Here is a 12,335-nt window from a genome sequence, read left to right as displayed (position 1 = left end):
CCCCGCCCCGCGGCCCCGCTGTGTCGTCACGTCCGGCGCTTCCCGAAGATGGCGGCGGCCCGGCTCCTGGCCCCGCGGCTGCAGTAACCGCGCTCGGTTCCCTGTCGGGCCCTCGGGCGCCCCCTCTCCCGCGCCGGCTGCCGGGACCCCCCTGGCGAGGTGAGGGGACGTGAGCGGGGAGCGGGGCGGGCCTGAGGGGGGCCACGGCTTCCTCGCGGGGCGGGGCGGTGTCTGCCCCGGGCGGACCGGCCCAGACCGGAGGGGCGATGTCTCCCCCCGGGGCGGACCGACCCAGACCGGAGGGGTTGGGGGGGAGATGTCTCCCCCCGGGGCGGACCGGACCGGCCCAGACCGGAGGAATTGGGGGGGCGATGTCTCCCCCCGGGGCGGACCGGACCAGACCAGACCGGGTTGGGGGCGATGTCTCCCCCCGGGGCGGACCGACCCAGACCGGAGGGGTTGGGGGGGAGATGTCTCCCCCCGGGGCGGACCGGACCAGACCAGACCGGGTTGGGGGCGATGTCTCCCCCCGGGGCGGACCGGACCGGCCCAGACCGGAGGAATTGGGGGGGCGATGTCTACCCCCGGGGCGGACCGGACCGGACCGGATTGGGGGTGATATTCCCGCCCGGGGCGGACTGGAGGGGATGTCTCCTGGGGAAGGTGATGTGGAGCTCCCCCCAGGCTGCTTTCTTTTCTGCCTCCCCTGACAGCCCTTGGCCCTAGCCCAGCTGGCTCACCCCTGTCTCCTCTCCCTGCAGACCATGGATGGCTCCTTTGTCCAGCACAGCGTCCGCGTCCTGCAGGAGCTGAACAAGCAGCGGGAGAAAGGCCAGTACTGTGATGCTACGCTGGACGTAGGTGGGCTGGTGTTCAAAGCCCACTGGAGCGTCCTGGCTTGCTGCAGCTGCTTCTTCCAGAGTTTGTACGGAGATGGAGCCTCCAGCAGTATCATTCTCCCTGAGAGCTTTGCGGAGATCTTTGGGCTCCTGCTGGACTTCTTCTACACTGGACACCTCGCACTTACCTCAGAGAACCGGGAGAAGGTGCTTGTCGCTGCCAAGGAACTTTGTGTCCCTGAAGCTGTAGAGCTGTGTCAGAGCTTCAAGCCAAAATGCTGTGATGGCAGTGATCTAAACAACCATTGCCTTCACGAGAAAGGTCCTAGAGACGATCTTAATGGCCATTTAAAGCAGCCAACAGACTCAGATGGAGAAGAAGTTATCAAAGCAGTGTCTAAACCTAATGTTGATAGTGAAGCCAGCCCCAGCTGCTGCACTAGGAGAGCCAAACTAACCCAGGGACCAAGTGGGAGCCCATCTCTTCTTAGGGAAAGGCTTAAAAGGGCTGTTAAAACAAATGCATTGAGCAATTCAGGTGAAGTAAAGAACACCCAGGAATGTAAAGAAATAAAAAGGCCGCCTAAAAGAGGAGGCACTGAAGACAGAGGCATCAGCAATGAGGTGGTGCGTGGAGCATGTCCTAACAGGATTTCTTTTACAAACTAAGAAACTACTCTCCTTAGAACTAAAGGTTTAAAACTTAAGCAGGGAGAGATTTGCTCCTGAAAACTGAGCATCAAGCATATGGGATGTGTCTGCTAATCTTCTCAACAGAGCACGTGTTATAAGAGGGCAAGGATGGTGGTTTAAGCACAGGAGTGGGACTCAGGAGATGTGGGTTGTATTCCTGACTCTGCCACAGAATTACTATGTGTCCTTGAGCAAGTCACTTAACCTCTGTGGACCTTAATGTTCCCCTCATCTGTAAAGAGAGCAAAAGGTTTACCTACATCTCAGGGACCTTGAGGCTTAATTGACTACTATTTGTAATGACTTTGAGCTCCACAAATGGAAGCTACTACAGAGTACAAAAAAGAAAATGAGGAGTCCTTATGGCACCTTAGAGCCTAACAAATTTATTTGGGCATAAGCTTTCGTGGGCTATAACCCACTTAGTCTCTAAGGTGCCACAAGGACTTCTCATTTTTTAATTTTTTTTGCTGATACAGACTAACATGGCTACCACTGAAACCTGTCACCATACAGAGTGCAAAGTATTCAATACTTTTCATATTAATTAGCTTGTTTAGTTTCCTGGAGCAAAGTCAACACACCTGCAATTCTTAATGAGTTTGTGTATTAAAAAAGGAAGAAACTGAACATCTTAAATTAAATAAGTACTTTGGCTCAAAGACCAGATGAAATTCCATCATGAAATTATTTTAAGGGCACTGAACAGAAATACTTGTGCAGTGTATATTGGCTTTTTGAGAGTCAGTATTGCAGAAGGCTAATGAGACAAACGCTCGCTAGAGTTTGAAGAGGGCTGGGGAACTCTGATGGCTAATAACTATTTCTATACAAGCTAAGATAATGGATTCAGGGTGTTGGCAAAGACAGGGAATGATTCTTCTGAACAGCAACAACAGAGTTTAGTTAGGTTTTAAAAAATTAAACTAGCCATGAAGCAGCTTACATCAGCTGCTGCAAAAGATGCCGAAATGCTTGTCAGGAGGAGTGTGATTGGGTGAGTGTTTGAGGGTGGGAGAGTTATCATCTTAAAGCACTGGAACAAGCTAAACACATCCAGTAGTCAGACTCTGCCCTTTGGGGGTTATCGGGAGATGTTTTTAGTCAAATCCACTGAGTTTTAGTTATATTTTCCTGAAAGCTTCTTATTCTCAGACAGTGGTGCTGTCCACAAGCTCCAGCTTTAGCTGACTTGTATGATATTGCAGTGCTGCTGTAGATACAATTTCTTGTTCTGTCTAAGGTGTTCACTGAGTTAACGTAATGGCTCCCTGTTCCATCGCAGTGGGAAATGCAGGTTGTTCAAGTCTCTGATGACGTAGCAGCCGAAGATGATGGAGAAGTTCCTGAGGAAACGGGTGAAGATTACATTCCTGAGAAAAAGACCCTGAGGACCAAAAAGAAATCAAATTTGGCAAAAAAGCCTAGCAGTTCGGAGCCTGCAGGGAATGCTGGGCTGGTAGAGGCTGAGACTCCTGGGAACAGAAAAGGTACAGCTGTGCCGGTTGAATGCCCCACATGTCATAAAACCTTCCTCAGCAAATATTATCTAAAAGTGCACAACAGGTAAACATTCTGCTTTTTATTCCTGTACCTTACCCGTAGTAAGAGGGACCTGTGCCCTGACTGGCTTCCAGTGGGGCTGGGCTGCACAGAGCAGTGGTGCTGAGTAGCTGAACTTGAGCTCATTTCTGAACTCTAACATGCAGGTTTAGGCTATGAAATAATAGTGCTGGGAGGCAGGCGAGACCGGAGAGAATAGTCTGTGCCTGTAGGAGTCTCGTACTTGTTTATAGAAAGCTACAGTTCCAGGATGAAAACCTCCTGGGGTACTGAGGATCTTTGCTAGAAGAAGCACGTAGCCCTAGCATTTCCCATCTGCCTTTTTATGTTTGCAGTTGGCCAGGGGCAGATACCAGTAAGACCCTCCATATAGACTCTTGGAGTCACTTTTTGGCATAGTAACCCTTTCAGCACTGACTGGGGTACTGGACCCAGCTAGCTGTTAGGGCTTCAGTTGGGGGTGAGAGAAACAACTTCCTGAAAGGTGCTGAATTTGAGAGTCTGGAATGTCTCTAAAGCGGGTGGGCAAACTACGGCCCACGGGCCACATCCGGCCTGCCAGCTGATTTAATCCGGCCCTCGAGCTCCCGCTGGGGAGCAGGGCCTGCAGCTTGCTGCGCTCCAGCCAGGCAGTGGGGTAGGGGGTCACTCCATGTGCGCGTGTCGCCGCTCCCGGAAGCAGCGGCATGTCCCCCCTTTGGCTCCTACGCATAGGGGCAGCCGGGGGCTCCGCACGCTGCCCCCGCAGCTCCCATTGACCAGGAACTGCGACCAATGGGATCTGCAGGGGCAGCACCTTTGGATGGGGCAGCGCACAGAGCCACCTGGCTGCAGCTCCTCGTAGGAGCAGGAAGGGAGACATGCTGCTGCTTCTGGGAGCTGCTTGAGGTAAGCGCTACCTGGAGCCTGCACCCTGACCCTCTCCCATGTCCCGACCCCCTGCCCCAGCCCTTATTCTGCTCCCACCCTCCGAACCCCTCGGTCCCAGCCCAGAGCACCCTCCTGCACCCCAAACGCCTCATCCCCAGAGCCTGCAGCCCCAGCCAGAGCCTGCAGCCCAGCCCATACCCCCTCCTGCACCCTGAACTCTCAATTTCTGGCCCCACCCCAGAGCCCGCACCCCCAGCCAGGTCCCTCACCCCCTCCTGCACCTCAACCCCAATTTCATGAGCATTCATGACCCACCATACAATTTCCATACCCAGATGTGGCCCTCGGGCCAAAAAGTTTGCCCACCCCTGCTCTGAAGGTTTGAGTAAATAATGCATCTCAAGCCTCTTCCGCTCACAAGTCTGGGCTGGAGAGCAGTATCGCTAGAACGGAGCTAACAGCTCGTCTGTGTTGAGGGGCTGTTTCGGGGAATGCAGCACTGGGAGCAGACCTCAGTGCAAGCGCGGAGGAACTGCCACCTGTTAAAATTTGGTCAGACTCTGTATGTGGAGCTGCCCGGACTTACTTGCTTGTTAAAAACAACTTTAAAGCAACCCTAGAGCCAAAGAGTGAATGGGGGCTCTTAGCCCCATAGCAACAAGTGAGAAATACGGCGTAGGACTTCAGAGTGGTAACTGATGCCTGAGGGAGATCTAGCCCACAGTAGCAGCAGGAGGAGGGAGCCCCAGGTTCCTTCTTTAAAATGCAGACACAGCTCTGTGATGTCACCTCAGCACTTCCAATCTTCAGCTGCAGCAGGTTGGTGGGGGGTCAGCAAGCATGAGTGAGATGATTGTTCTGGAGAAGCCAAGGGTGCGAGTGTTGTGCAGGAGAGCCTTGGTGAACTGATGCTCTGAAATGCCATGGGAGCAGCAGACCACCTTCCTAAAGGACAGCATTCAGAAGGGTCTCTATGATTTTAAGCTGAATTCTAAGAACTTTGACCACAGATAATGTGTTGGTGTGAAAAACAATTTAACTATGTATGAGTTTATAAAGTTTTTGTTGTCCACTGGCTGCTAATGAGCAGTGCTTCACTAGCCTCTTTTAAGCTAGGCTGTGAATGGGGAGTGTGGACCTGGAAATGACACTGAGTCTAGTGAAGGTCGTTGTTCATGAAGCCTCTCAAGCCACAGGACAGATTTGGCTAATTGTGAAAATAACTCATTGTCTCTATGAGTCTGCTTCTCCAGTGTAAAACAGTTCAGACTACTAGCATCCTGGCTCTAACTTGGGACCCGGTTGTGTGAGTGGCTCCCTAACCTGTCCCAAGGAAATATTTGCTGTTGCTGTTAAAGACTGAGAATTACAGATACTCTGTTTTTATTCCTTTTAGGAAACACACTGGAGAAAAGCCATTTGAATGTTCCAAATGTGGTAAATGTTATTTTAGGAAGGAGAATCTGCTGGAGCATGAAGCTAGGAACTGTATGAACCGTTCGGAGCAGGTACTTCTGGGAACTGTCAAGGGAGGAGCAGGAGACAGCAGCTGTTAAATTGTTAAAGCAGCAGCCCAAACAGATAGCATGTCTACAGCCACTTGCTTTGTTCACTTCTTGCCTAGAGCTGTAACCTGAGCAGTCTGTCCACAGAAAGACTTCTCTTGGGGTGCCGTGTCTAAGAGTTTGGGGCCAGATCCAATATTGGGAAGCTGGAACAAAACAACTTCTGTTTAGCTTGAGGAGTTTCTTTAAAGTGGGACATGGTGTGCATCGATGCTCAGTGCTGTGCTGGGTCTGTTACACCCACTGCCTTTCTGTGCTGATGGGAAGTTAGCACAAAAGCTGACAGTTTAGACAAGGATGCCTCCCTCTGGCGAACCAAGGCCATCTCACCAGGAAATAAACACAGGGCATAGCAGGAAAACCTTACGTTAAATTCTGTGAGTTTGGCCATTTTGCTGGGCAGTTGGGAACATGAACAGAATTAGAGCCTCCATTGCAGCCTCCTGTCCAGCCTCCTAGAACCAAGATCAACCTCAGCCATTGAAATGCAGAATAACAATGAAACTGTGTCATCTATCCTCTCCTGTCTTGCTGGTGTGTGTCAGTTGAGCTTGCTGCTGAAGGGTGTACCAGTCTGGTGAGGGCCTTGGACAGACTTGCAGCAAGAAAGCGTGGGTTGGCACAGCATGTGTAGTCACCACTTGCTTTGGTTTGGGTTTTTGGGACAAATGTTGGAGTTTGGTATAACCAGAATATTCTGACTGTGTATTATAAAGAGGACATAATGTTTACGTACCAAACAGTGTCCTAACCACATTCTGAGGAGTCTGCATTCTGATATGCACCTGTTTCCTATGCCAGCTTCTTGCTTTATCTTCCATCCCCTTTGCCTGTGTCCTTCCTTTCTTGCCTTTCCATAAGCAGAGCTGCTTCTGTACTGAAGGGTCTGGCTGACTCTCTTATCTGCTCCTGTCTTTTTCAGGTTTTCACCTGTTCAGTCTGCCAGGAGATATTTAAGAGGCGAATGGAATTACGGCTGCACATGGTGTCACACACAGGGGAAATGCCGTACAAGGTCAGCACAGTGCATTCCTGGGAATGACGGGGAGATGCTATCATGAAAAGAAAGGGGTGTGTGCGCAAAGATGCCTTTCTATTCTGGGGTTGAGGGACTGACCCACCCAGCCAGGCCTTGCACTGAGAGCATGCACCACCATGTGGGAGTGACTCAGGGAATTGGGCTGGTGCTGTGGCCGTGCATTGGTCACTGGGCTGCTGCCTACACCTTAATTTTGGAATATTGTTTTGGTTTATTCCTTCCTTTTTATGGCAGCTGCATTTATCCTGTGTCTTAGAGTGCTGATCCCACTGATCCCTTCTTCCTATCGCCAGACCATAGATGTGCTCCACATATCACTCATCTCCTTGATAAAGGGGGTGTGCCTGGTAGGGGAACATGCAGACAGAGCCCAAGAGATATAGCCTGGGTGTGAGTGCCGAGGGTGTACCTGGAGCTTAGGGGGCTTGCCTGGTTACATGTTGTAGGCAAGTGGAAAGGCATTGGGAACGGATTTTGTCTTGCATCATTTCTCTTCTTTCTGCTAGGCCAAGCCCCTTTGGCCACTCTGCATTAGCAAAACCTTAAACTCTTCTAACTCAGTAAGTGCTCTGGAAATGGCCAGAGGTGACTCGTCTCTTATTTATTTCAGTGTTCCTCCTGTGTACAACAGTTCATGCAAAAGAAGGATCTTCAAAGCCATATGATAAAGTTACATGGTGCTCCAAAACCACATGCAGTAAGGAGGGGCAAGGCTAATGTGGGGTGGGCAGAGTTGACTTTTGGGGGTAAAACATGGAATGGGTCCATGGCAATCTTGAATTATTACTGAGGGAGGAGGGATGCTCGTGCAGTGGCGGCTAATCAAAGGATCCTAACCTTCATCTGGTCCTAGTGTGATGTGGTGCCAGGCAAAGAACAGCAGCTGGGCTGACTCTGTAATTTAGAGGCTGGCACCCTCTAATCCTCATCTGGAGGAGACCTGTGTCCACCAGAGGCTTGGCCTGGGCTTAGCTTTTGCTCTTGGCTGTATTGTCTGGGAAGCCAGTTCCCTGAGCATGTGACAGAACTCCTGCTGTTGGCCTCTAATCCTAATCCCTCCCTATGGACTTGTAGTGCTCTGCCTGCTCCAAATGCTTCCTGTCTCGAACGGAGTTGCGCCTGCACGAGGCATTCAAGCACCGTGGAGAGAAACTTTTTGTCTGTGAGGAGTGTGGGCACAGGGCTTCGAGTCGCAATGGCTTACAGATGCACATCAAGGCTAAACACAGGTAAGGCATGGGGGAGGTTCCCGGGTCACAAGCATTTGCACATCTTTCAGCCCCATCTACTGTCTTTCTTCCTTGTAGACCTGCTGATCTCTGGAACATGTTTCAGGGACCAGTCCTGCAGCGGCCAGGAGATGAACTAGGCAGGACAGGGATAGGCATCACCCCCCTTTAGTGGTCTTTGACCCTTGAGAAATAGTACTGCAGAAGGCCAGTACTGCCTCTTCCCCTAGAGATGTAGCTTATCCATATGCTGTTTGCAGTTTGTGTGGCTTCTGTTGGCTCAGTGTGTTCATTGTCTTTGGAAGCTGATCAGGCAGTTACTGTATCTGGCTTCAGGGTGTTCTTTTGGTCACTGACACATTTTGTCAGTGTTTTCTTCATGCTCCCTATCAGTATGGGGTCCCCAGGACTAGCTATAACATCTGAGGGCTAAGAGACTCTAGCTTCTGCTCTTCGTACCTGTAGACTAGTCTAGGATGTTAATCGCAGTTCTTGTACCTCTTCAAGTCCTTATGTGTTGAGAGAGGTTTGAAACAGGATTGAATTCGGGAACTTTGGGACAGCTGTGAAAGCTGACTTAACTCCCAGGAGTCTAACCCTTCTAACGGAGAGCTGTGGGTAGGGGTGTTCCCCCAACCAAAGAGGCTCTTCAGGACAGGAACAAACTCAACATGGTTCTCATTGTCCTTCCAGAAACGAGCGCCCCTATGTGTGTGAGTTCTGCCATCATGCCTTCACCCAGAAAGCCAACCTCAACATGCACCTCCGCACGCACACAGGCGAGAAACCTTTCCAGTGCCACCTCTGTGGGAAGACGTTCAGGACACAAGGTACAGACAGCTGGCTCTCGTTACAGTTCCTCATTCCAGCCCCTGGAGAGCTGCACTGGTTGGGCCCATTATTCCACTGCCAGGGCCCAAGCACTGAATGTGTCTTAACTCCAGCCCTGAGTGTTACCTGAGCAGGAGGTGTTCTAACGGGCCAGACCACAGGTCCCGCTGGTACTCTGCCTCTAGCAGCATCAATACCTGATACCTTCAGGGGAGGGTTGCCTTAGCGCAATTCTTTCCTGCCCCCTTTGAGCTCATACTGTGCGATGCTGCCTCAGGAATAGGAAAACGTAATAGAAGCTTAAAAACTCTTATCAGCTGGAAGGGAGGGAGAAGTGGCCTGTGGTAGCCAGACAGTATGGCAGCCGCTTTTCTCCCAGATTTAAAAGGCCAGCTACCAGAAAAGCAAGCTGGGAAACAGCAACTAAGGGAAGAGTTGAAATCCCCCTCCCATCTTTCTGGATGTTGAGGTTCTAGGAGGGAAAATGTATCCCGATGTTTTCAGAAACCTGGTATATTTTAAGAAGCTTTTAAAAAAAACAAAAACAAACAAAAAAACATGTATCGAAAGTAAAACTTTCAGATGTTTTCCAGACATCAGCTGTGTCCTCTGCTCAAAGTTGACCGCATGTCATGGCAGTGTTGAAGTAGATTTTATAGGTCTATCCTAGCACCTAAATAACTTCTGCAGATGTCCTTTTTGAAATACATTTGCCTCCTCCCCAATCTGTCCCTGCAGTGAGTTCCAAAAGTTACTGCATTAAGCTATCAAATTAATTTACTTATTCTTTTATGCCTGGACACTGTGGAAGGGAGAGACTGACCACTCTTCCCAATACCCTTAACTGAAACTATAAAAACAGTGAATTCCCATTTGCATCTTTTCTAAAAACTCTTAAGAAAATAGTATCTGAGGGCTGTGCAGTCTCTGTAGTGAGTATAAGAAGAAATGGCAGCACTCTGTGGTAAAGTTTCTGTACATTAAGGATAAATTTCCTGTCTCTCATCTGTGTTAGCGAGTCTGGATAAGCACAACCGCACACACACTGGTGAACGCCCCTTCAGCTGTGAGTTTTGTGATCAGAGGTTCACGGAGAAAGGGCCCCTTCTGAGGCACATTGCTAGCAGGCATCAGGAAGGAAGACCACACTTCTGCCAGATCTGTGGGAAAACATTCAAAGGTAAGGCCCATTACAGCAATGCTGCTGCATCCTCCTGTGCAGAGTTATGAGGGCTCTAATTTGCCTTGAGCCTCTTTCTCTTAATTCATAGTGACCATGCAAGTGCTAGTCAGGGAATTAGGACATTCTGTTTGCCTGCTGTAGCAATCGGCGTGACTGCACTCCAGCTCTTACAACTGGTTGCAGAACAGAACTAGATCCAGCATTTCTGTGTTTTGTCAAACAGTCTCTTGCAGGGATTCTTATGTCCATTGCTGATGCAATATTCAGCAAAACTGTGTTAGAGAAAGTGGAGCAACAGGTGAGCAGGAAGGGGAGAGAACACTTCTCCTTCAAGCTTTTCCTGTGACTTAGCTGGCCAAATTTGAGGCTTTAGTACAGCTCTTCAAAAAGGAGTCTCCCTTTCACCATGTCCTTTGCCATAGTAACATTTCCAATGTAGCTCAGGCCTAGGATTGTTTAACTCAGGGACTCTTCGTTGCAGTGTTCAGCCCATGAACATGTTGCCATATTCAGCCAAGTGGCTAATAAATGGTTTCTAACTTTCCCTTCTCAGCTGTTGAACAGTTGCGTGTCCATGTTCGCAGACATAAAGGAGTGAGGAAGTTTGAATGCACTGAATGTGGTTACAAGTTCACTCGACAGGTATGGGGTTTTCCTAATTCCACTTGCAAGGAGGAAGTGTACTGTAAGCCTGGTTGAGTCACTAGCTTCCTGTTTGCAAAGAGATTAAACACACGGGGAAACAAAATTAGTCTTATAAAGTGGTATATTTCTTCAGGAGGGAAAAGATGGGGGTCCTAAACTGAAGCATGTTCACTGCCTGTTGTAGACAGGAATGCAGCAGAGCAGCACTTGGAGTGTCTGAGCTGCTGGCCACTCAGGCAGGGTGAAAAGGGCAGTGCCAGTTAGTGCCCTGGCTCCTTGGATCAAGTTTTCCCTCAGTAACCCCACCAAAATCTCATCTCATTTATTAAAAGCACAGTCCTGGGCAGGGGGAGAGAGGAAGCAAAGGAAGAGATTTCTATGGACAGGTGACACATCACACTTGGATAAAAACCCCAAAAGAATGAAATGCTTTAATGAGTATTTGAGGCAACTTAAATCCAGTGTGAAATATGGGCCTCTGCTTTTTGCTCCCAGTCTGGGTAGTGGCTGTGATGGGTGAGAAATTAGTGAGGATTGAGTCCCTACTAGAGCAGCTTGGAAGACTTCAAAAATGGGCCTCTCTTTCCTACTAGCTCTGTCTGCCATTCCCTCTCCACAGCTGGAATCCTGCTCCTGCTGTGTGGCCACACTGTGGCACTGCTTTGCAGCCCTAAGGAGAAAAGGCTAAGTTACCACCTTCTCTCTTCTAGAGGAAGTGTTGGGGGGACAGAAGTTTCTGTGGAAGAGCTACCCCATCCTTGCCTTCTTACCTGTTCCCATTTCCCCCCTTCCTATGGCCTTTTTTGGGGAGGAGGTCTGTTCTCCCACTTTTGTGAATTTACTGAGTGTGTTTATTTCCGTGCATGTTTTCTCCACCCCTAGTGCTAATTAGACCCAGCTTTTTAGCCACCAACACTCCTGTACCCTGGACCTCATTGCCAAGAGGAGGCTCTGCTGGGCGTGTGTTAGGTGGGTAATGATGGACTTTGATTGCTCTTCTTTTGAAGGCCCACTTGAGGCGTCACATGGAGATTCATGACAGGGTTGAAAACTACAACCCCCGGCAGAGAAAGCTGCGGAACCTAATAATTGAGGATGAAAAAGCTGTTGTGGTAGCACTCCAGCCCCCGCATGAATTGGAGGTGGGGCCTGCAGAAGTCATTGTGGAATCCCTCTCACACAGCTCCCTGGGTGAAGCAATCCCTGTACAGAGACTATGTTCAAATGAGACCTTCTCTATGACAGATGTTATTGAACAATCTCTTATCATTACGACAACGATCCCTGAAGATTGTGAAACATAGCACTTACGTCCTTGTACACACCTCTCCCTCTCAAAAATAAATAAAATGAAGTCTTAGGTTGGACTAACTGTTCACAAGGACTTGATGTTTGTGTTTCAAAGCCTACATTCTCAAAAGTCCACTGCCTTTTACTTTAAAAATATCATCCTTGTACTGAGCTTTAAGGGGGTGGGGAACAGTGTCCAGTTAAGTGCTGAGCTGGTAGACAGGCACAAAATAGGGAGTTGTCATCTTGCATGTTAATGAACCAAATGTAAGTGAGCAGAATAAATCTCCCCTGCTGGAAGGAATAAAAAATATATTTCAAGCTCATGTTTAATACTGTCAGCTACCTTTCTAATGTAAGAAAGGAAAGTTGGAAGGATGCTGCCTTTTACAGACTTGTTCAGAAAAAGTAGTTTTGTTTTGGGGGAAAATGCCCACCATCACTGTGGCAGTAACAAGAAAAATGCCTCCTGGGAGGTGCTATAGTTAAACTTTACTTCTAATATCAAGTGTGGCTGTTGTAAGTGTCCAAGTGTGGGTCACACTTGTATACATGGATCTTGCTCTCCCGGTGGCAGCAATGTTGAAG

General features: G+C 49.3%; 1 protein-coding gene across 3 annotated transcripts; it reads left to right on the top strand.

Moving 5' to 3' along the window:
* The first annotated feature begins 44 nt into the window (after positions 1 to 44).
* On the top strand, positions 45 to 12,060 carry ZBTB48 (zinc finger and BTB domain containing 48). Of its 3 annotated transcripts, none has more exons than XM_050931595.1 (11): positions 45 to 159; positions 762 to 1,466; positions 2,818 to 3,098; positions 5,362 to 5,473; positions 6,453 to 6,545; positions 7,180 to 7,266; positions 7,644 to 7,798; positions 8,492 to 8,628; positions 9,645 to 9,809; positions 10,366 to 10,454; positions 11,340 to 11,434. In XM_050931595.1, exons 2-11 carry the CDS (start codon positions 765 to 767, stop codon positions 11,343 to 11,345), a joined length of 1,827 nt encoding a protein of 608 aa, XP_050787552.1. In that variant the 5' UTR covers positions 45 to 159; positions 762 to 764; the 3' UTR covers positions 11,346 to 11,434. The 3 variants fall into 3 exon arrangements, with proteins under 3 accessions (XP_050787552.1, XP_050787553.1, XP_050787551.1); XM_050931596.1 differs by lacking the exon at positions 11,340 to 11,434 and adding an exon at positions 11,465 to 12,060 and having other exon boundaries at positions 46 to 159; positions 762 to 1,046; XM_050931594.1 differs by lacking the exon at positions 11,340 to 11,434 and adding an exon at positions 11,465 to 12,060 and having other exon boundaries at positions 46 to 159.
* Positions 12,061 to 12,335: the final 275 nt, after the last annotated feature.

This window comes from Gopherus flavomarginatus, chromosome 21 (genome assembly GCF_025201925.1).
Source record: "Gopherus flavomarginatus isolate rGopFla2 chromosome 21, rGopFla2.mat.asm, whole genome shotgun sequence".
Lineage (NCBI taxonomy): Eukaryota > Metazoa > Chordata > Testudines > Testudinidae > Gopherus > Gopherus flavomarginatus.
The sequence above is the reverse complement of the archived record's forward strand: the minus strand, read 5'-3'. Positions and strand labels throughout refer to the sequence as shown.